The following is a 23,458-nucleotide window of genomic DNA, read 5'->3' on the forward strand; positions in this document are numbered from 1 at the left end:
CAAGACCCTAAACCGAGGGACACTGGCAAACGAGCCCATCTGGGAGAAAACAACTAGGTTGGTGAGAGGATTCACAGCTGTGTCTTAGGTAGATAATGAGGGGGTTAACCTTCAGCCATTAAACTCCCTTCTCAAATGAAAATGTCCACAGAATCCCACTCTAGATCCCGGCGCTATAACCCCCTCAGCCATTAAACTCCCTTCTCAAATGAAAATGTCCACAGAATCCCACTCTAGATCCCGGCGCTATAACCCCCTCAGCCATTAAACTCCCTTCTCAAATGAAAATGTCCACAGAATCCCACTCTAGATCCCGGCGCTATAACCCCCTCAGCCATTAAACTCCCTTCTCAAATGAAAATGTCCACAGAATCCCACTCTAGATCCCGGCGCTATAACTCCCTCAGCCATTAAACTCCCTTCTCAAATGAAAATGTCCACAGAATCCCACTCTAGATCCTGGCGCTATCTCAGTTCAAGGCAGGGCTGTGTGCCCAGTGGCTGTGCCTCCTCAGCCCTACAAATTTCAAGGAAATTCCTCAACCCTTCCAACCTCACTCCAAACTACAACACATCTTGAGGTCAATAAAGAAGCTTCACATAATACAGTTTGAAACAGAAATTTATTCTCAGAATAATGCACAAAAGCACAGGTTGAGGCTACTGTTGGGAGGCTTCGCTCCCCTTCCTCTTGCTCCTCCCCCTCCTCTCTGAATGCCAGGGAGAACACAGTTGAAGGAAACATGCAATCACAAACAATGATCAACTCTAAAGACAAAAAGGTTTGGTCCAAAAGAACTCAACATAATTAATCCAATGACTGTGAAGAGCTTCACTGAGTAGGATTATATTGCAGATGTAGTGTTTCCACAGGGTGGCTCTTCAGTGCACCAGCGGGGCCTGCTTGAGGGAGATGAGGACTGAACGCATGCGGGAGACGTCTTTGGCCTGCTTGCTAGACTTGGGGTTAAAGTCACACAGCCGGGCCACCCGTTCCCACTCAGTGCCTGGGGATGACTCGTCAATGTCATTTACAAAGGCTTCTTCTGCTGCCCTGGAAGCAACAACAAAATATGTTGGTTTATGTAGAACCCCCTTTGAGCAACCTCGTGGCTGCCTTGCTACACAAGCAACTGCCTGTTTGTCCCTTTCTTAATGGCATTCTGGCTTTCCCAAGATAACAGTCCCTGGCCCAGGTCAGACTCAGGTAGACACGTGGCTGGCTCTCCTAGGCACAGCGTGCCCAGACCACTGTGTAAAATGTTGGAATACAGGTGTTTGGTTCAGGGCTCACTACGTCTCTCTGTCTGGCTGTCTCTGCTCCTGTGGAGCATTAATAAAACAAGTCCTTAGCCAGCTACACACTGCTTTTATTAACAAGAACAAAGCAGCAGGCTGGTCAAGAACTTGAGTAGTTTATGCTGGGCTGTACTGAATTTCAAGGAAATTTAGAGACTTCTAAAAGCCCACAGATCATTGCACAATAGCCTCTAGATTTATTCCTAAGGCTGGAGAGAAACGGGGCAGATCAAAAGGAATTCAAGACAAAGCTCCCATGCTAGCAGGCACTAGAGACTAAAGCCATTCTGGAAGGGGGTTTGTTAGGACATTCTCCAGTCAGCCAAAAGTTTGCCATTTTCCCTCCAGCCAGGTGCCTTGGGGCCACTCAGGGCACACTGGCAGGAGAGCCAACGTGAGTTGCTTTTTGGCAGGATGCTGCTCCAACATTCTTTCACATCAAGGTCAGCCCACCCCCAGTTCGGAATTAACTGGTGGGAGCTACAGCCGGAAAGGACAGCAGTAAGACACACTATATTCATCTACTCCAACAAGCATCACGGGCAAAGCAAAAGCAATGGAGATGACTGGTCTGTAGGGACGGAGGGGTGGCACTATCACAGGGATGGCCGTGGCAAACACCGCTGAAGCCCAGAGCCACTACAACACTGCGACTTCATGGCACACACAGTTAGGGGCAGTGAGAAAGGTTTACTTAACTGTTCTAGGCTGTAGCAAGGATGGTTTATGTTTGTGCTTAAAGGTGAAGAGAAGAAAAGAAACGAGAGAAACTTTAAGTCAGATATAGAAAATGAGAATGAGCTCAATGCAGATGGTCAGTAAGCTGGACATGCCCTTGCCACTCTATCTGTGCTTAGGGACGTGCAGCTGGCTTTGCTGGCCACCCAGCTGCCCAGCAAAACCAGACTCGACCTTTCCAGTCTCCATTTCTACTCCAGAGAGAATGTGCAGAAATCAAATCAAACACCACCTGTAAGTCCAGCATTTCACAAGTCTCACTGCAAATGCATCTAGGGGCCCAGGAAACCCAGTTCTGTCTTCTAAGGGGATGAACATCTCAAGGTCATAGGCCCTGAGAGGCTCTACAGACCTGAGCTCATCGTCCACCTTTTACAGGTTCCTCTCCTCTTCCATTCCACCCTTACTTCTCTTGTAAAGCCAGCCCTAATTTTTAAGGAGGAGACAATGAGAACTGTTTCTAGCTCTTCAGCAACACTGCTTTGATAACAGGAATCATTTAAAAAAAAAAAAAAGAAAAACACCTTCTCCAGCGAAGATGCAGGTTTCTTTTGAGGGGTCTGGGGGAGAAGCCCAAGTGGCCCATATCAGACACTTCAACTATCCTATCCTGATCTCAAAGCTGGGGGCTTCCCTGTGCTAGGAGACAGGACATCAGAAGCTGACCACTAAATAGCAATTTCCGACATGCAAGACCGCAGAAGAACAATTATAGACACCCATTGGAGACAACCTCCTCTGCTCTGGACTCTTCTGCCTGAGGGAAAAGCAAATGACCCCACATCGTTTGAATGAACCAAGTATGGAAAATGCTGCCCCGCAGCTCTGACTTTGGCAATGCAAGGTGCTGCTGCTCACTGGCTCCTAACCTCTTAGGACTGCCACCTGCTCCCAGGTGGGGAAACCTCCTTCCCACCTGAGGCAGGCAGGCAACAGGGCATGGCAGCAGTGACAGCAGCAAGAGCAACAGGGCCGAGTTTCCCCGAGCTTCAAACCCTTCCCAGATAAGATCGCAAATGACACATTTTGAAAGTAAGTTAGCTTTCTTCCTTCCAAAACCCCCAATATGAAAAATGGTCATCAGAGGATGCAGGGAGTCACAATTCTGGAAGATTCATCAACGGATCATACCCCACTTATCAATTCTTAGGCAGCCCCCAAAATGCCAATTTGAAATAATTTAAAAAGCAAAGCAACTTGTGACATAAAAGGAGCATTAACTCTAAACAAAAAGTAGAAAGAATCACAAGAAAAAGGAATTAGTTTTGCAACATACACATAACCAATCACGTCAGCGAAGGGTTGTTTGTAGAAAGCTTCATCTGCCACCCTAGACAGCAAGAGGTCCAAAAGGCAGGCAAGCAGGCAGGAAAAAAGAGAGAACATTGAGAAGCAGAAACATCTAAAATCCACAATTGAGGTGCAACTGTGCTCTGAGGAGCTGCTCCCAAGGCTCCTTCCTAACCCCCGTGAGGCTTCCAGCGCTGGAGACTTCAGCAGGACTGGTTTCCCGCTGGTCTTCCGACATGGGGATTGCTCCACGACAGAGTGAGTACTGCCAACTTCATCCCTTTGGCTTACCCCAGCAACATGGGCATTTATTAAGCACCCAATTATGGACTAAGCCCCTTCACATACATTATGTTGATTCAATCCTTAACTCTAACAACCTATGACCCTGACTGTTCTCACCCCCACTGTACAGATGAGGTAACTGAGGCTTAGAGATGAAACAACTTACTCGGCTACACCACAGTGGCAGCATTCAGGACTCACAACCAAGGCAGCCTGGCCCTAAGTCCAGGGCTCTTTCTACTACATAGCCATGCTTCTCCCTGCTGGTGTGTGCCCAGAAAGCCACGCCACCTTCCTGCCTATCTCAGTAAATATCACCGGGCAGGAATGCTGCCAGACACCAGATGCGCTAGGACCCAAAGCCAGTTTTATCTTGGATTATCTAACTACTGCTTCCCCACACTGGCTGGGTGGGATACATTTTCAGAATCCTGGAACACATTTGGTCATTTTAAAATCTCAACCTTACAGGAAAAAACGGCTGGAGGCGAGTGGTCTGGTGGGAAGAACACTGGATTAGGATCCTGGCCCTGGCTTATGTTGTTTCTGAATATGGCTCTCTGCTCAAGAAGCGGGTACAGTTTCTGAATATTTTTACACCAGACTCAATTGGCTTTGACAAGGCGCAGCCCAGAATCCAGAACTTCATCCCTTCTTAACTCTCAATGTGGCAGGGCTCTCAGACAGGAAGGAGGGGGCAGACTGGGTGGAGAAATTTTTACAGCAGGGGCCAGGCTGGCTTTGACTGTTGCCCTGGACTGACTCCCTGGGCTCAGCCAGCCCACTCTTGTCCACTGTGGCTGGGTAGGGAACCTCACTCACAGAGTCTTACCCTGTCCTTTGTCAAGTCAATTTGGGGTGGGCGAGGGGAAAGACATTTTTCAAGGATAACCATGCCTGGTCATTAAGCTAACCTCACATATTTATCTGAAGGCAAATTCTAGTAATTTTAATTTAAGTTAATTTTGAAGCTCACACATGCCCTTCCTTCTTTCCCATTTTGGTTTACACACAGGAGGTGTTTTGTGGGAATTTAAAGAAAGCAAAAAGAGCAGGCTGATTGTAACTTAAAGTGACTCAGCAGGAAAACAGAGTTGTTTGTGGGCAGAATGAGTGGGAGGAAAAGGCAAGGCAGGCTGGCTTATAAAGCCACAATCCTTTTAGTTTACACAAAGGGCTAAACCTGATCGATTTCAACTTGGGTTTCCCTCCACAAGAAGAGTAGAGGTTTCACGACTCCTGTCAAATCATCACTAAGACAACAAAGTTTGAATGTCAGGCTCTTGCTCCTTTGCAGCTAGCCCAAGACCAAAGCTCCTCAGTGACAAGCATATCCCCTGTCAGGGTTGCAGGCCCAGAACAAACAGAAAATCAGACACACACACAGGTGGCCCTCCGCTTGTCTTTCACTTGAAAGTAGCAATCCTCAGCCAAGGCAGGAAGAGGCTCAGGGAGGCTCGGGAGACAGGAGGGAAGAGGAATGCCTGCCCCAGGACAAGCTCTGGAGGCATGAATACAATGCAGAACTTCATTCCATAAACAGCCTCAAAGTGGGCATAGAAAAAAATATTTGTCATCTCTGAGAACTGTGCGTTCCCCAAAGTTTCTCAAGCCTTGAAACAGCTGACAAGCACAAGTGCTACCTGTAATAGGGTAAATGTTCTGGGGTTGTTCTTGACGCGCAAACTCATCCAGCTGCAGGAGTCAGTCACTGCTCTGGCTGGCTCCTATGAAAAGGAAATTCTTTTCCATGGCTGTCACTGAATAATTCATAGCTCTTGTGCCATGACACTGAGGACCCAACTTGGGATAAAAGTAGGGAGATGCAGTCTGGGGACTGACAATAGACTACAGATTGTGCAGGGCAAGAACCATGTCTGCCGGCCACACACCAACCCCCAGTGCGGTACCAGGCGCGATGTGCTCCTACTGCTTTGGTGACTGAGTGGTGAGGCAGCTGGAAGGCAGGAGGCCTGAGGATGCTCTCACAATTAACTGGATGCCCTTCCTGTCTCCGAGTTTCCTCTTTCAAACTTCTCACCTTTCTGCCTTATCTCTCGGGGCCCCTTAACATCCCAAAGAGAATCATACTTGCTTGAAATGAGCACCCCGTTTTCTTTTTGAGACCGAGTCTCACTGTCACCCAGCCTGGAGTGCAGTGGCGCAATCTCAGCTCACTGTAACCTTCACCTCCCGGGTTCTAGTGATTCTCCTGCCTCAGCCTCCCGAGTTGCTGGGATTACAGGCACATGCCACCACGCCCGGCTAATTTTTGTATTTTTAGTAGAGATGGGGTTTCACCATGTTGGGCAGGCTGGTCTCAAACTCCTGACCTCAAGTGATCTGCCCGCCTCAGCCTCCCAACGTGCTGGGATTACAGGTGTGAGTCAAGGTGTCTGGCCTCTATTTTCTTTTCTAAAAATATTCACTCTTTACCCATAGACAGATAACAAGGACGAATTACTTTATACATCTAAATGGGACCTATTCCTTTGAACTCAAGTTTAGAGTCAAACATGGATGGAGGGGGGAGTAGTCAGCAATATAAAAATATCCAAGGGAGGGTGTAGACCCTTGGAAGAAGTCCCCCAAAGTGACTCTCAAATGGCTCCCACCTCCAACCAGTGAAGAATCACTGGAATAAAGTGTAAAAGCCATCTCTTCTGTCCTAGAGCCCTGCTGACAATGGCTAGTGTGCCACTAGCTTTATGCTCTCAGGGTAAGCCCTGTGCTGCAAGGTTCCCACAAGGCAAGTGACCTGCTTCCTAAACAGCTCTACATTCTCAGTGAGTGGTGGGAAAGTCCCCTTTTCTCTCTGGAACTTAAGAGGTTCATCTGTGAGACCAGCTTACCCAGCATTTTACAGTTCCAAGTAAAGAAAGGTACCAAGGCCCAAACTCAATGCCTGGAGGGACTAAACTTTTTAAGACTAAGCTCCTAAAAACAGGTGTCATTACTCCCTCTGAGAACAATGGATTCTATATACTGAGAGTATTCCTTTCTTGACAGTTTAGCAAAACTTCCTTGAAAAAATTTCTGCAACAGAAAGGCTGTTACCAACATATTCATTATCTCAGTTTGAAAATTTGCGTGTCAAGTTCCTGAAGCATCACAGATCCTGTGCAGGGAGGGTTGGCATGGCTACAGTACTTCAAACTAAACTCAAGTGCCAGGGCCGCCGGCTAGGGGAGTTCCCAGGGCTCACAGGGTGCTCGTACACAGTCCCCACCTGGCTTTACTGATCTGAACTTGCACCTGGGAGAAAATCATCTTGAAGGAGCAGAGGACACAGGAGCCTGGACCTGTCAGCACCACCTACTGACCACAGGCTCGACAACAGCCCCACGTAGCTGATGGAAGCCATCACCACTGGCAACCTAGCCTGCACACCAGACAGCAGTCCCACAGAACTCCACATGGAACCTGACAGGCACTCCTTGAGCACACCGCCCCAGAGGAAGGTGACCAGAACGCAGGCTCAAGCTGGAATTCAATGAGCTGAAGGGCTGCTAGTAAACAAAAGAGAGTCCAACTGATCTGTCATACTTGACCCACAATGGCACTGGCTGGCTGGCAAAGCCATTAGCTCTCTCTCCTGCCACATCTCTGTCTAACAGAGCTGCCAGAGATAAGGGCACTTAACCCAACCTGCTTCCTGCCTCTGTGTACAGGAACCCAAGGCTCTACCCTGAAAATTAAAAATATCCCCAGGCCCAGTCTGGCCCGTTTATACACTGAAGTGAATGGACTGACTATTCGGTGAAAGTTGGGCTCTGAAGCTGCCTGCCCTGAAGGAAGCAACACCACATATCCTCTCTTTGCTGCTTCCAAGAAGGGCTCAAAGTGCAGGGCATTAAAGCCCAGCTGCTGGTGGGTGGTGATATGAGAATGAAAGCATTTTTCTCCTCACAACTCCTTAACCATCAGTAACTAAATAAAATCTATTTCAAACAGTATTTTTAATAAGTCAATTCAAGACTTTTTAAGGCACAGATAAGTACCCACAGAACCCTCAATTCTAAAGTAATTATGCTGGAACATTCTTGGCTGTCTAATTACAAAGCACATTTTCCTGCCAATGGACCCCTTCATGAAGGGGTTTTCAGAGGGCAGGGCTATATTTAGGATACTCAATAGGACCAAGTCTATAATCATATCCAAAGTAACTAGATCTGGGTGTATTCATGACACCCAGCTTTCATTTCAGGGTTCCATGAAAAGTAACTTTTCCCTTGGCTGAATCACATCATTTATTAACCAAACTCTCAGAGAGCTAAGCTCAGTACAGCTGGGATGGCTAAACAATAGGGTGAATTATGCTCACAAAACCTGAGAGACTTGCTACCTGTTTCAAGCACTTTCTTTAAAAACTGCAGACATTTCACACTAAAGGAGGCAGAAGACAAAAACCTAGATTGGATGCTGAGAATGGATTTGATTCAATTTTGGAAAACAAAATGTGCTACAACCACCATGGACTGACCTGTTGTTTGCTTTTGTCTTCTGTAGCTGCTCGTCCTGTCTTGCATACCACTCTTCTAGCTCCTTTATTGCCTTCTCTTTCCACTCTGCTTCTTGCTTCCGAGAATTGGCATCTTTGAAGGGAGAGAAGAGAAAGACAATACAACTGAGGCAAAGTGCAAACTGAAGTTCATCAGTTTATTTTGGTCTTAATGAACTTACAGTGGATGCAGGTCCACGTTTATGTGCATGTTGGGGGAGAAGAGGAGGGAGGGGAAAATAAACTTCTGTTTTCCCTGTTTGCACAACCAACTCTGATTTCAGTACTTCTATTCCTTTCCACAGTCCTATTCCTGGATCCTATTCCTGGTCTTATCCCAGTCCACTGACATCTTAGTGGGTCATTAGTTTTGTTTTGTCTTGTTTTTGGCAGAGCGAAAGAGGAGGCTGTATGTGGAAATACTGACTTTTATTAATAATAAGAAAAAAGCCATCTGGGCACCAACGGGGGGAGAAACAATTATAGATGATTCTTCACCAATGCTGCCAATATTTAGTTCAGAGTAGGGTATTCATCTTAATCTTTTAACTCTTCTCCCAAACTAGTCCATATTCTAGGTTTGACAATGGTTTTGTGGAACACAAGGTGGCACTCTAATAACTAAATATGGTAGAAGCACTTCTGTAAAGCAGGGTGCTATTAGGACAATTACCAAAAGTAGAGATGATTCAGGAACCAGAGAATGCTAGAACACAGAATATTAGCACTAGAGAGGACCACAAAGCATCTACTCCTAGTTTGCAGAGTGTGTTTGTGGCAGAGCCAGGGCAGAGCTACAAAAGAAACTCCACTGGAGAGAAGTGCAGGGGGTAGAGGTATGGGATCATTGTTAACAGGTAACCTAAACGTTCTAGAAATGAGAGCAAGAAAATGCGCACCTAGCAGGTTTGCTAGATTGGATTCTCAAACATGAAACATGAAGTTTCTGAGGACTAAATATGGTTTTCCCACAAGGGAAAGAGACATACATCAGTAAATGGTGAAAGATAAAGAAATATATGCCAGCTGGTCGTGGTGGCTCACACCTGTAATCCCAACACTTTGGGAGGCCAAGGCAGGTGGGTCATCTGAGGTCAGGAGTTCGAGACCAGCCTGGCCAACATGGTGAAATCCTGTCTCTACTAAAAATACAAAAAATTAGCTGGATGTGGTGGCATGTGCCTATAATCCTAGCTACTGGGGAAGCTGAGGCAGGAGAATCGCTTGAATCTGGAAGGCAGAGGTCGCAGTGAGCTGAGATCGCACTACTGCACTCCAGCTTAGGGAACAAAGCGAGACTCCATCTCAAAAAACAAAAACAAAAAAAACAAAAAAAAGAAATACATGTCAACATGTCATAGCTACTGAGGCAGCTGACCCTTTAAGTTAACCTGATACTTCACTTTAAACAAGTTCTTCTGGATATTCTATCTGGCAGGTGTTTTACAGACATCTAACTCAATCTTTACAACAATCCCAAGAAGGTAAATTCTGATCCCATTTACAGCAGTGAAGAAAACTAAAGCTCAGAAAGTTTGAGTGAACTTCCTAAAGGTTATAGTAAGTGACAGATCCAAGATTCAAACCCAGATCTGGCTCTAAAGCTTACACTTTGCTTACCTCATTATGCTTCCTCCAAAGGGAGGGACAGAAAGGGAGGCAAGCCTAGAAATAATCACAAAATGTGACTAGAAAGTGGCCACCAGTGATCTGGACAGAGTTTTGAAAGTGCAGAGCAAGAGCCCAAACTGTAATTAGTGTATTTGAGAAGGACAGTAGAAAGCAGTAGTGGCGTCAAGTAACTACTAGAAGGGATGAAAAATGAAGCATTCTTGGGCATTTTTAGGGCCTTTGCAAGAAAGGTCTTACAGTAACAACATGCAAAAGGCTGTGTGTAACCATAAGAAAAAGCCTAATAGCAGCTAGAAACTCCCCCAAGTTTCAGGTTAGAAAGAACATTCATCTTGGTATCTAATTTGTCGGAAGGTCATCTATCATTCAGAAGAATCATTTTCTCAGATTTTTCACTGATGACTGTAAAGTATACATAGTAAACTTGTTTTGGTTTTGAGATAGGGTCTCTTGCTCTGTAGCCAGGCTGTAGTACAGTGGTGCTATCACAGCTCACTGCAGCCTCAATCTCTCAGGCTCAAGTGATCTTCCCACCTCAATCTCCTAAGTAGCTGGGACCACAGGTGTGTACCACCAACCTCAGCTATTTTTTTTTCCTTTTTTTTTTTTTTTTTTTTTGAGACGGAGTCTCGCTCTGTCACCCAGGCTGGAGTGCAGTGGCCGGATCTCAGCTCACTGCAAGGTCCGCCTCCCGGGTTCACGCCATTCTCCTGCCTCAGCCTCCCGAGTAGCTGGGACTACAGGCGCCTGCCACCTCGCCCGGCTAAGTTTTTTTGTATTTTTAGTAGAGACGGGGTTTCACTGTGTTACCCAGGATGGTCTCGATCTCCTGACCTCGTGATCCGCCCGTCTCGGCCTCCCAAAGTGCTGGGATTACAGGCTTGAGCCACCGCGCCCGGCCTTTTTTTTTTTTTTTTTTTTTTTAGTACAGATAGGGTCTCACTATGGTGCCCAGGCTGGTCTTGAACTCCTGAGTTCAAGTGATCCTCCCACCTCAGCCTCCTAAAGTGCTGGGATTACAGACCTGAGCCACCCCACCCAGCTCTACAGTAAACATCTAACATGTGTCTATCATGGCATGAAGCATGGGTGTGGAATGGAAGATGTTATGCTGCAATGAGAAGCCGTGGGCTGGAAGTGCCATGTGGCAATACCTAATTTAAAATGTAAGGCCCCCTTTACAATCGTGGTGAAATTACTTCCAAATAATTACCTTTTTGATTGGACAGTATTTTCTATGTATTTTGATGTTCACTTAAAATTTATTATACATTAGGTCTAAAATATAAAATTTATCTCTGAAAAATTAAATAAAAATGGTGACCTGCTGAACAGACTGTGGTTACTGTATAAAACAGTACATTTAAATTGGTCTTCTGGCTTTTGCAGCTTTAGTGCCACTGCAATACTAATTTAGAATTCTTCCCCTCAGAGGATGAAGAGGAAGAGTCCCCTTAGACAGCAAAGCACACTCACAGGTGCCTTCCATTCTGGCCACCCTCGTTACTGGTCATAGAAAAGAAAATTACTTGAGAATGTAGCCAGCAGCTAGGCTGAAAACCACTGGCACCAGTTCTCTATTTTCGGCATCGTGTGCTTTCTCACAGTTTTTGCAAGGAAAAAAGGTGAAATTGAAGGAACACCTTGTTCATGAACCAAGTGAATACAATTCAGTTGGAATGCAAGGCCAAATGTTTTACTTCTCTCAAAAAAGCACTTTGAATTAAGAAAACAGTTCATAAAAGTATTCCCCAAGTACCCAATTTCATAATTGAAAAATTAAATCTTTCCAGACGCCAAAGTAGACTCTCTCCATGGAGAAGAAAAACTGCTAGAGCTTGGGGAAACTATGAGCCAAGATCGTGCCACTGCACTGCACTCCAACTTGGAGTGGTTTGGGTTCTGTAAATTTGGGTTCTGTAACATGAAAGATACTCCAGCAGTACTAAGACCAGCTAAATCTTGGCTCTAAGCATACTCAAAAGACACAAAGAACAAACAACGACCAAAGCTGTTAGGACCTATTTTCATCTTCCTACAGCTCCACTGTCCAATATGGTAGCTACTAGCTACATGTGGCTACTTCAATGCAAATTTATTAAAATTAAAGAAAATTTAAAATTCAGTTTCTCAGTCACACTTGAAATGTGAAGCCACACTTCAAGTACTAACAGTTACATGTGGTTAGTGGCTACCATACTAGACAGTACACATAAAGAATATTTCCACCAAAGAAATTACTACTGAATGGTGCTATAAAGGTTCAAATATTAAGTGTGTTCTTTGTTCTGAAAGTCACCTAAATTGCACTAGAGAGATAAAAGGACTAGAGAGATAAATGATCTGGCATTAATTGGCTGTGTCATCTGGGTCATGTCCCTTCCTATTTCTGGGTGTCAGTTATCCCATCTGAAAAATAAGGACTCATGTTTTCACCAGTTTAACAGTTCCCAAGAGGGAATAATACTGCTGACACTGTGGTTACATAGGAGAATGTCATTATTTCTAGGAGGTGTACATTGAAATATTTAGACATGAAGTATATGATGTCTTTATCTTAAAGTAGGTCAGAACAATTTGTGTATGTGTGTATATGTCTAAAACATATCATTTATATAAAGATAACCCAATATGGTGAAATATTAATTACTGATTCTGGGGGTGCACACATTTATTTTCCTCTTCTTTCAGTTGTTCTGTAAAGTTGAGAAAAGATGAATCTTAAAGTCAGCTGATTAAAAAAAGAAAAAACAAAAGGCCACAATGTGGATTATGTCCTCATACTCTGCATACTTCTCCAATCCACCATGTATAGACACAAGTCTCCCCTGATCATGAACCAACAGGTGACACTGTGTACACATCTCTTTATCAAACGCCAGGCCGTGTGGCTAGATGGTCATGCGCACTAAATGTTTAGAAAGCAATGTGGCTGATGGGGATGCGTAGTGACTTTGAAGCAAGGCAGACTTCAGCTGAAATTGTGGCTCTTACCATTTCTTAGCTGAGTATTCCAAATACTTATTCTACCTCTCCTCCGCTTTTCTTACCTGTAAAACTTACCTTACAGAGATATTAAGGTAGGAAAAACAAATTGTACATTTTTCCTAACATACCTCATTTTCCTCATGTTACCTTAAATTAATTCAGCCTTCAAATGAAAAATGGAGGCCGGGCGCAGTGGCTCACAACTATAATCCCAGCACTTTGGGAGGCAGAGGTGGGCGGATCATAAGGTCGGAGATCGAGACCAGTCTGGCCAACGTGATGAAACCCCATCTCTACTAAAAATACAAAAAAAAAAAAATAGCCAGGCATGGTGGCGGGCGCCTGTAGTCCCAGCTACTTGGGAGGCTGAGGCAGGAGAATGGTGTGAACCCGGGAGGTGGAGCTTGCAGTGAGCGGAGATCGCACCACTGCACTCCAGCCTGGGTGACAGAGTGAGACTCCGTCTCAAAAAAAAAAAAAAAAAGAAAAACGGACTGTGAAAGTCCATGGACATGTGAAACTTGAATCTTTCAAGTTTACACAGCACCCTATAAACACCACCTGAGGCTACTCTTGAGGTCAGTAATAGCATCACTATGCTCTTCCTGTGAGAGGATCTTGGGGCTCTCCGGCTACTCTACTCCTCACACAATGGCCTATGATTAGGCATCTCTGGGCAGGTAGCCTTGTAACCTTCAGGCTGAGAAGGTATCTTCCCAAAGATCAGACAATGACACCGGTTAATCTGAAGTAAAAAGGAATAAAAGTAGAGTCCAGGTCAACTACTCCACTGAAAACAGATACCCAAAGACAGAAAGGGATTCCTTACCAAGGGCTTCCAAGCGTTCCATTTGCTCTTCTCTCCATTTACGGATACTTTCAGGCTCTGACTGCAATCGATCCACTTGTGAAATAGCTGCGTAACTGTCTGTTGGACCATTACTTTCCTTAACACAAAACACAATTGTCCTATATTAATACCAAAAATTCCTTCCTAAAATGCACTTCACCTGAGTTAGAACCCCTGGTTCTTCTTTTTTTTTTTTTTTGAGATGGAGTTTTCACTCTTGTCGCCCAAGTTGGAGTGCAGTGCAGTGGCACTATCTTGGCTCATTGCAACCTCCGCCTCCCAGGTTCAAGCAATTCTCCTGCCTCCATCTCCTCCCAAGTAGCTGAGATTACAGGCGCCCGTCACCACGCACAGCTTATTTTTGTATTTTTAGTAGAGATGGGGTTTCATCATGTTGGCCAGGCTGGTCTCGAACTCCTAACCTCAGGTTATCTGCCCACCTTGGCCTCCCAAAGTGCTGGGATTACAGGTGTGAGCCACCACACCCGGCCAGAGACACCACAAGCAACCAGTCAGAACCCCTGTTTCTAACAACAATGGTGGCTGCTGTAAAATGTTAAAGGATTACCTTAAAAGCAACAACATAGGCCAGGCACGGTGGCTCACGCCTGTAATTCCAGCACTTTGGGAGGCTGGGGTGGGTGGATCATTTGAGGTCAGGAGTTCCAGACCAGCCTGGCCAACATAGTGAAACCTGTCTCTACTAAAAATACAAAATGAACCAGGTGGTAGTGGCGTGTGCCTGTAATCCCAGCTACTGGGGAGGCTGAGGCAGGAGGAGAATTTGCTAGAACCTGGGGAATGGAGGTTGCAGTGAGCCAAGACTGCACCACTGTACTCCAGTTTGGGTGACAGAGTGAGACCCTGTCCCACCCCCCCAACCCCCCCCCAAAAAAAGGCAACCACATAGAACAGGTGCAGTGGCTCACGCCTGTAATCCCAACACTTTGGGAGGCCGAGGTGGGCGGATCACTTCAGCCTAGGAGTTCAAGACCAGCCTGGCCAACATGGTGAAACCCCATCTCTACTAAAAATACAAAAAATTAGCCAGGCGTGGTGGCGTGCACCTGTAATTCTAGCTACTCAGGAGGCTGAGGCGGACGAATCGCTTGAACCCAGGAGATGGAAGTTGCAAATGAGATGAGATCGTGCCACTGCACTCCAGCCTGGGCAACAGAGACTGTCTCAAAAAAAAAAAAAAAAAAAAAAAGACTCAAATAAATGTTAATCTTTACAGAACTATTCCATGTGCCACTCACTGAACTAAGGAACATTACCAGGTTAACCTAATCAGACTATAAACAAAGATGGAAGAAGAACTATTTAAAGTATTAGTACTAACTTACTGCACTTAACACAGTGTCATTTGAAGAGTAGTTTCTTTAGAATAAAGGTGGTAACACTAGGGGCAGGTAAATAACATTTTAAAACAGTTCTCTTTTTATCAATGCTACCTCTCTTTAAATCTTTCCACTTTGGTAGATAACATACCAGCCAGTAATACATCCAGGAAAGTCAAAGGACTGGGGTTTCTTTCTAGGTCAATTAAAATCACAGGAAAGGAAAACTCTCAATCACTATCAATGAATAGAATCAGAGTACTCTGTACCTGGTAGTATTCACCATTCATTACTCCATCAACAGCATCTGCAAGACATAAGGTTTTGGTCTATCAATAAAGACTGGTCAAACACTGGGCCAAAGGGTTGTACAGCAGAATACAGCATTATATGCTGTATGAACCTTGAGCTACTAAATGCTATTCCTGTGGTAGGTGCTATATACAACAAAATAATAAAACCAAGATGTGCTTATATACAAACTTCACCAAAATGTGGACACATCTGTCCTCAAGCTCCCAAGTCCAAAACCTTTTGATTTTGTTTTCTGTTTTCTATTTTACAGTGGTAACAAATGGAAGACTGGCAGAAGAGTCTCAGAGAACAGTGTTTCTCTATGAAAGTTCTGCAGAAGAAAAAAAAAGTGTGGCCTGGAATCACCCATAGTGAGCAGAGACCTGCAGCTTCATCTTTGAGATAGTCTTGCTCTGTCGCCCAGGCTGGAGCACAGCGGCCCAATCATGGCTTACTGTAGTCTCGACCTTTTTTGGGCTCAAGCGATTCTCCCACCTCAGTCCCCACAGGAGCTGGGATTACAGGCATGCGCCACCACGCCTGGCTAATTTTTCTGTTTTGTAGGGAGGGGATTTCGCCACGCTGCCCAGGCTGCTCTCGAATTCCTGGACTCAAGCGATCCACCCACCTCGGTCTCCCAAATTGTTGGATTACAGGCATGAGCCACCATGCCTGGCCTCTCACATTTTTCTTAATTTTCCTAGTTGACTTTTACTCCTATATGTCAGTACAAAAATGAGTTTCTTGTAGTTCATTATGTCAGTGGCCTTTTACTACTTTAAGCCATGTGCCACCTACCTATATAGTTTTTAAAGCATTCTATAAAGTTTGGGAAATATGAAGTTTATCAAACTAGTGAAAGTATGGGGGAAGCATATTCAATTTCACCTCTGTAATAAATCCCTTGGTGCAGAATTGCTGGGTTACAGCCGGGCGCGGTGGCTCATGCCTGTAATCCCAGCACTTTGGGAGGCTGAGGCGGGAGGATCACTCAAGGTCAGGAGAGACCTGCCTGGCCAACATGGTGAAACACACCTCTGTATACTAAAAATACAAAAATTAGCCAGGGTGGTGGCACTGAGCCCATAATCCCAGCTACTCAGGAGGCTGAAGGAGAATAGCTTGAACCCGGGAGGCAGAGGTTGTAGTGAGCCAAGATCGCGCCACTGCACTCCAGCCTGAGCAACAGAGCGAGACGCCATCTCAAAAAATCAAAAAACAAAAACAAACAAAAAAGACGAAGAAGAAGAAAAAAAGGAAAAAAGGAATTGCTGGATCACAGGATATGTATTTTATTTTTTCTGAGACAGAGTCTTGCTCTGTTGCCCAGGCTGGAGTGCAGTGGTGCCATCTCGGCTCACTGCAACCTCCGCCTCCTGGATTGTTTAAGTGATTCTCCTGCCTCAGCCTCCTGAGTAGCTGGGACTATAGGTGTGAGCTATCATGCCCAGCTAATTTTTTTTTTTTTTTGGTAGTTTTAGTAGAGACGGGGTTTCACCACGTTGGCCAGATGGTCTCGAACTCCTGACCTCTGACGATCCACCTGCCTCAGCCTCCCAAAGTGCTGGGATTACAGACATGAGCCACCGCACCCAGCCAGGATTTTATTTATTTTATTTTATTTATTTTATATTTTATTTTTTATTTTATTATTTTATTTTATTTTATTTTGGACAGAGTCTCACTCTGTTGCCCAGGCTAGAGTGCAGTGGCGCGATCTCGGCTCAATGCAACCTCCACCTCCCAAGTTCAAGCGATTCTCCTGCCTCAGCCTACCGAATAGCTGCAATTACAGGCTCATGCCACCATGCCTAATTTTTGCATTTTTTAGTAGAGACAAGGTTTCACTATGTTGGTCAGGCCGATCTCGAACTCCTGACCTCAGGTGATTTGCCCACCTCGGCCTCTGAAAGTGCTGGGATTTCAGGCGTGAGCCACCGCACCCCACTCAGGGTACATATTTTAAAGACTTCTAAAACCCTACCCACTTGTTCCTATTAGTCTACCAGTTTATAGTACTACTGGCAGCAGAAGTGCCCCATTTCTTAGACCTTCCCTGATACTAGAGACTGTGCTTAATCATGTTTTAAAATTTTTGCTAATTTGATAACAGAAAAAAAACTCATGGTGGCTTTGTTGTGCCAATCTTATTTCCAGTAAGGTAATCACATACCCAACATCTGATTTTCTTCTTTACTGAATTTTCTGAGTTTGCCTATTTTCCTGCTATTTTTTGATCTCTAAGTATTCGCTCTGTATTAATAGTCAAGTATTTTCCCTAGTTTCTCTTTTGATTTGGTTTATGGAATTTAACACCCGGAACAACTTAATTTGTGTATGTAGACATGATCAACTTTTTCTTTATGATTTCTGTATCTGCTTTTATGCTGAAGGCCTTTCCTATTATGAGACAGACAAATATTCACTTTTGTTCTTTTATTTTTTAAATGTCTCTCTTTAATCCACCTGGAATTTATTTTTGTGAAGACATAAGAGTGAGATAGTTTTAAATCCTAGATCCTACAATGACTAGTCTGGCCAGGGCTACATTATGGTTAATATAGTACAGCTGACATACCAACTATCCACTAATATAGTCCAGCCCTGGGCTAGAATATGAGAGACTTTGATCACTACTCCATATGCAAAACAAGAAGCAATCCTCATCCCACGTCTCCTTAAAAAATCACATGCTGTCTGTCTGAAGACTCCTCCAGACCCACTGGCATCTGCTTTCCTCTTTATTAGTTACTGTATTACTGCACTAACATTCTTACAAGAATCAACAACTGGCTCAAGCCAAGGGATCGTCTGTTGCTGTGGAAACATGCAGAAAGGACATGTAGGGCCTTGACTTACTAGGATAACTAAACTAAGCAACACGATGCTTCAGAAGGAAACTTTCTAGGGCCTTTCAGGAACTAAAGACAGAAAAAGGGCCAAAGTTTTCAAAGTGAAAGACTGTCCCAAACCCACCTTCAACTTTCCACATTCCAGAAACCTTTGAAGTCAAGCAGACCTAGGTTTGAAGCTGCACTTGAGCCATTTATTACCTTGCTACCTTAGGGACACTGCTCAACTTCCACACTGATCCATTCTCATCTGAAATATGACACTAACACTTAACCCGCGGAGCTACTGCCGGTATCTGAAAGTGTACCGGTATATGGCAAATGTGCAGTATAATTAACTATCACTCATGAGATTTCCCTAACCTTCCCTCCACCACTGCTACCAATAAAATTACTTCTCCAGAAAGCTTCACTTTAATTCACCTGTGTCTCTTTTTTCTCCTACAAGAACTAACTTGTCACCAGGTGCAGTGGCTCACGCCTGTAATTCCAGCACTTTGGGAGGCCGAGGCGGGTGGATCACCTAAGGTCAGGAGTTTAAGACCAGTCTGGCAAACATGTTGAAACCCCATCTCTACTAAAAATACAAAAAGTTAGCTGGGCATGGTGGTGGGTTCCTGTAATCCCAGCTACTCAGAGGTTGAGGCAGGAGAATCACTTGAACCCGGAAGGCAGAGGTTGCTATGAACCGAGATTGTGCCATTGCACTCCAGCCTGGGCAATAAGAGCAAAACTCCATCTCCCCCCGCCTCCCCACCCAAAAAGAAAGAAGTAATTTGTCAAAAACATAATAGGCCGGGCACAGTGGCTCACGCCTGTAATCCTAACACTTAGGGAGGCCGAGTCAGGAAGATCACTTGAGGTCAGGAGTTTGAGACCAGCCTGGCCAACATGGTGAAACCCCGTCTCTAAGAAAAATACAAAAATTAGCTGAACATGGTGGTACACACCTGTAATCCCAGCTACTTGGGAGGCTGAGGCAGGAGAACTGCTTGAACCCAGGAGGCAGAGGTTGCAGTAAACCAAGATCACGCCACTGCACTCCAGCCTGGGCGACAGAGCGAGGCTCTGTCTCAAATCAACAAAACACCGTAATAGTGCCTCACTGCAGTACTCTGTCTGTGGCCTGTCTCTCCTGTTCTCTTCCCCCACTCAGCCCTCATGATTGAGAGCTTTTCAACAGCTCTACTTGTGCTGCCTCCTTCAAGACCACCTGTTCTTCCTCAATATCCCCCCCAGCTGGTTACCTCAATATCACTTCACCCAGCTGGTTACTTCCTGCCTCTAAACCTATGTCTCTTTTTCTGGATCTCTTAACAACCAAGGGAGTCATCCAAGGCTCAGCCCTAACCTCTCTGGTTTTTGCCTGTGCCCATCCTCCATAGGAGCATTCCGCAAGGCTGGGGGCCAGTTTAGTTTCCTCTCATCAATCTGTCATAGCTGACTGCCTATATACCTCTGTATAATACATCAGAAAGAGAGCTCCCGCCTAAAACCTCTCAATTTACTCAGTACACTTCAAAGCCTAAAGGCCTTGTAACTCCTTTCTCCCACTAACAGTAGCTGGAATTCACTGGATACTTACTATATAACTGTAAGCACTTTATAGACACTCTTTAATGTAATCCTAAAGATGCCACATAGCATTATAAATTATATTATGCAACTTTTACAAAGGAGAAAACTGAGGCCGGGCAGTGGTGGTAGTTATATACATTGAGATCACAAAGCTAAACTCACACTCAAGCAGTTTAGGATAGCATAGAATCTTTTTTTTTTTTTTTTTTTTTTTTGAGACGGAGTCTGGCTCTGTCGCCCGGGCTAGAGTGCAGTGGCCGGATCTCAGCTCACTGCAAGCTCCGCCCCCCGGGTTTACGCCATTCTCCTGCCTCAGCCTCCCGAGTAGCTAGGACTACAGGCGCCCGCTGCCTCGCCCGGCTAGTTTTTTTTGTATTTTTTAGTAGAGACGGGGTTTCACCGTGTTCGCCAGGATGGTCTCGATCTCCTGACCTCGTGATCCGCCCGTCTCGGCCTCCCAAAGTGCTGGGATTACAGGCTTGAGCCACCGCGCCCGGCCAGGATAGCATAGAGTCTTAACCACTGGAGCATATCCTAAAAAAAAAGAAAGAAGGAAAAAGAAAACTAAGAGAGAAAAAGTGTCCAATCAGTTCTCTAATCCCCAAAGGAAATGCTGACCACTGCATATTACCAACCTCAATTACACTGTCAGGAATCTGGCTTTAAGTCACCAAATGCTTAGTTCACTAAGAAAGTCCTTCCTAGGAACTAAGTCAGCAACCATTTCTTTCCTTCCCTTTGCTGAAGGCTTGATGCACAAAGGACGCAAGTATCCAACTCTATTCTCTTCCTTTTACTTTCCCTAACTGCCTGTCACCAAGATCTGTCAGTTCTACACAGGACCCTTGGATCTGACATTTTTGCCCATTTCTCTGTCAAACGTGAGCATCTACTACATGTCAGACACACTGCTAGGTAGTGGAGATAAAACAGTAAGGGTAACACTGTCCTTGAATCAGGACAATCTTCCAACTATAGATCTTGGGTCCTGCTTCTCCCAAATCTGTTCTACCTGGGACAGCCACAACTGCCTGTCTCTTACCGCACCACACCCCGGCTAAAACAACTAAACACTACAACAGAATGTGGTAGACTTGGGGCTCATCTATTAACTCGTGCTTTTTAAAGCAAGTTATTTCTCTCTAGGATTGTTTCTCTTCTACTAAACGAGGAAGGTAAACTAAGGATCTAAGAAGTCAATTTTAAAATTCTCAGACAAATGTTAGAGACCACCCAATGAAAATATCTCCTAATCACTTAAGGCCAACTTCATCTCGCAATCACAGTCCAGTTCAGTCCAACCTACTTGCTATAAAGTTGCATATTTGGGCATATTACATGTTCCCACTAAGTTCTTATTAGGGGACTGATTTGCTTAGGAAGCAACATGGTGCAGTCAAAAACTCAGAGGCTGCAAACTAGCAGCACCCTCCCCAATCCATCCATCGAAAGGTTCTGCCTGGCTGGCATAGTGACTTGAGATTGCTGGGTCTGAATGCCTTTACACAGAGCACTACTATAGTGCACCAAAGTCCCAGTCTCCAACACTTCTACTGTCTCATGTCAAGTCAGCTTCTCTCGTATATGTTACCTACTTGGCCCCTTAAGGTTTGAAATCAGATTAGTGTAGACACTACTCCTATATGCCCCAATAGTGCGCTATTCTCCCTTAGTTGGAAATTTTTAAGTGAATGAAAAGCCGTATTTCATTTCTTCTGGCTGAATTTCCTACTTCTCTGTATTATTAAATAGGTCTTTTCCACTCATGATCCTAAGCATCACACACAGGTAAGCATCCAAAAGTCAAACTGCCATCCTACCTGCCCCATTTTTACTTGAGTTTGGCTGAGAACATTCTCTATTCACCTCTTCATCCCTCCCCGATTAGTTTAGGCTAATCGTGGGTTCTACTTAGGCAATATTGCCTACCAAAGCTGTTCCCAGAGGGAGAGCTCCATAAGTCCTAGCTGTAAATCAATCGCTCAACCATGGTAAACTCCTATCCCGCTTGGCAGTTCTTTCTCCAGACCTAGACCATCTTTCCTGAGTTCCCTACTCACTCCTTCCTCCTCGTAATCCAACACTCTGTACACCTTAAGTGCTTAAATGCTGAACTGCATTGCTACTTTTGTTTGTATCTCTCAAAAAACAGTATTTCCATTCTTATTTTTTTTCTGCCCTCCTTTTCTAATAACTGGAGTTCTGTGCTCGGCTCAGACTTGCTTATAAGTCTGGAAAAACTGCGCCAATGCGGTTGCTTCAGAGACCGGACTAAAGGCACAGCAAGAGCTTAATGAAAAGTTGCTGAATTGAACGGGCTTCTTCCGGCTCCGAAGCCTGCCACCCTATACTTGCTTTCTCGCTCCGCCCGCGCCCAGAAGCACTCAAACACGCTGAGAACCGAGCAGGCTTCTCGAGCCTAGGTTTCTGCATGACTGGGCCAGGGTCTCGTTTCCTCTTTGCACTGCTCCCTAACCTCCTAATTCAGCAAGGAGCACAAGTCACACAGAACCTCTCGGACCCACTGTGGGCCGAGTTTCCAGACAAGTCCTCTCGCCCCAAACGCGACCGCACTCTCACCCGGACCCCCCGGCGGCTCGCCGTGCGGCTGGGGCCCGGGGGCGCCGCCGTCCAGGATGGCGAAGGCCTCGTCGTTCTCGATGCCCGCAATTTCGCTCTCCTGCTGCGCCAAGAAGGCCGCGGCCGGGTCTTCTTCGCCGGCGCCGGCCACTCCGTTCCCCAGCGCGGGACCGCCAGGGGCGCCAGCAGGGGCGCCGAATGGATCCAGCTCAGCCATGGCGGGTAATTCAACGGCACGGACACCAACGGTGAGAGAAAAATCAACCGACCCACCGACACCACACCCGGCAGCCACCGCTGTGGTGCCGACTGGGAGAGGAGGACAAGCGGGAGGAGGGAGAAGGGGGAAGCGGAAGCCCTACCAGTGTATCCGGTCGGTCTAGGCGGTGTTGGAGACCAAAAAAGGAACAACCAATCAGAGGACAGCAATGGTTCAGGAGCTACCCAATCAGCAAGTGGAGGGGCGGGCCCCCGAAAACAACTCGTGACTGGGGTAGCGCGGGAGGTGAAGGAGGTGAGCTGCACGGGCCCCGGGAGGCGGAAGTGCTGCCTGACAGGGAACGTCCTACCGTCCCGGCCTGCTGGAGCTGGACTGACCAGGGACGGCCACCCCTGAGGGGACTCGAGTGCTGTACTGGGAGGTGAGGTGAAGTTAGGCGGCGACGATTGGCCGATTACTAAAGAGGCATGCCACTTAGGCTTTCTGAACCTCAGTTTCCTCATTCTTAAAATGGAAACAAGAACCCTGCTCTTGCCCCCCTCCCGGGATTGTTAGAAGATTGAATCCTTAAAAAACGAAGAAGAAGAAGAAGATTGAATCCTTTTATGTGTTTGCCCTGGCTTTATAAATTTAAAATATTTAACTCTTTCAGCCAGCCTGGATTATTTGCTCCCTTAGAGCCCACAGATTTACTGTAATTGATTCAGTCCACTCCGATTTTTCTCGCCCATAAGTATTTTTATTTAAAAATGAATATATCTTATTTTCTTCAACGAAGCACTTTTGCAGCCATTACGTCTTTTCAGAGCTAGACAGAAGTTACTAAACCTGGAAAATTCCTTAAGGATCACTTGCTTCAAAGGGAAACACGGTGGCCCTGCTGTTCAAGGGGCGTCAGTCACCCAGGGAGTCAGTGACCAAGAGGAAACGCCTGTCTCCTGGGGACTTCCAAGATACTAGCTACAGTCTCTTGTGTTTACACCTTTCCTCGCTAAGGACAGCAGGAAAAAG

The 23,458-nt window shown here is 45.6% G+C and overlaps 1 protein-coding gene across 11 annotated transcripts; it reads right to left on the reverse strand.

Moving 5' to 3' along the window:
- Nucleotides 1-604: 604 nt before the first annotated feature.
- Nucleotides 605-22,538, reverse strand: CLTA (clathrin light chain A). 11 transcript variants are annotated; one of them, XM_015117450.2, is made up of 7 exons: nt 22,228-22,538; nt 15,193-15,230; nt 13,563-13,680; nt 8,096-8,207; nt 3,314-3,367; nt 1,999-2,034; nt 605-1,054 (listed from the first exon to the last, which is right to left on the reverse strand). In XM_015117450.2, exons 1-7 carry the CDS (start codon nt 22,442-22,444, stop codon nt 883-885), a joined length of 747 nt encoding a protein of 248 aa, XP_014972936.1. In that variant the 5' UTR covers nt 22,445-22,538; the 3' UTR covers nt 605-882. The 11 variants fall into 11 exon arrangements, with proteins under 11 accessions (XP_014972936.1, XP_014972938.1, XP_014972937.1 ...); XM_015117452.2 differs by lacking the exon at nt 3,314-3,367; XM_015117451.2 differs by lacking the exon at nt 1,999-2,034.
- Nucleotides 22,539-23,458: the final 920 nt, after the last annotated feature.

Source organism: Macaca mulatta, chromosome 15 (genome assembly GCF_049350105.2).
Source record: "Macaca mulatta isolate MMU2019108-1 chromosome 15, T2T-MMU8v2.0, whole genome shotgun sequence".
NCBI classification, from domain to species: Eukaryota; Metazoa; Chordata; class Mammalia; order Primates; family Cercopithecidae; genus Macaca; species Macaca mulatta.

Coding starts and splice junctions, on each gene's coding strand:
- CLTA (XM_015117450.2), bottom strand. CDS start 22,444: ATGGCTGAGCTGGATCCATTCGGCGCCCCTGCTGGCGCCCCTGGCGGT. Junction 13,681..15,192: donor TGAATGGTGAATACTACCAG/GTACAGAGTACT, acceptor TTTTGTGTTAAG/GAAAGTAATGGTCCAACAGA. Junction 2,035..3,313: donor GCTGACGTGATTGGTTATGT/GTATGTTGCAAA, acceptor TTCACCTTTAAG/CACAAACATAAACCATCCTT.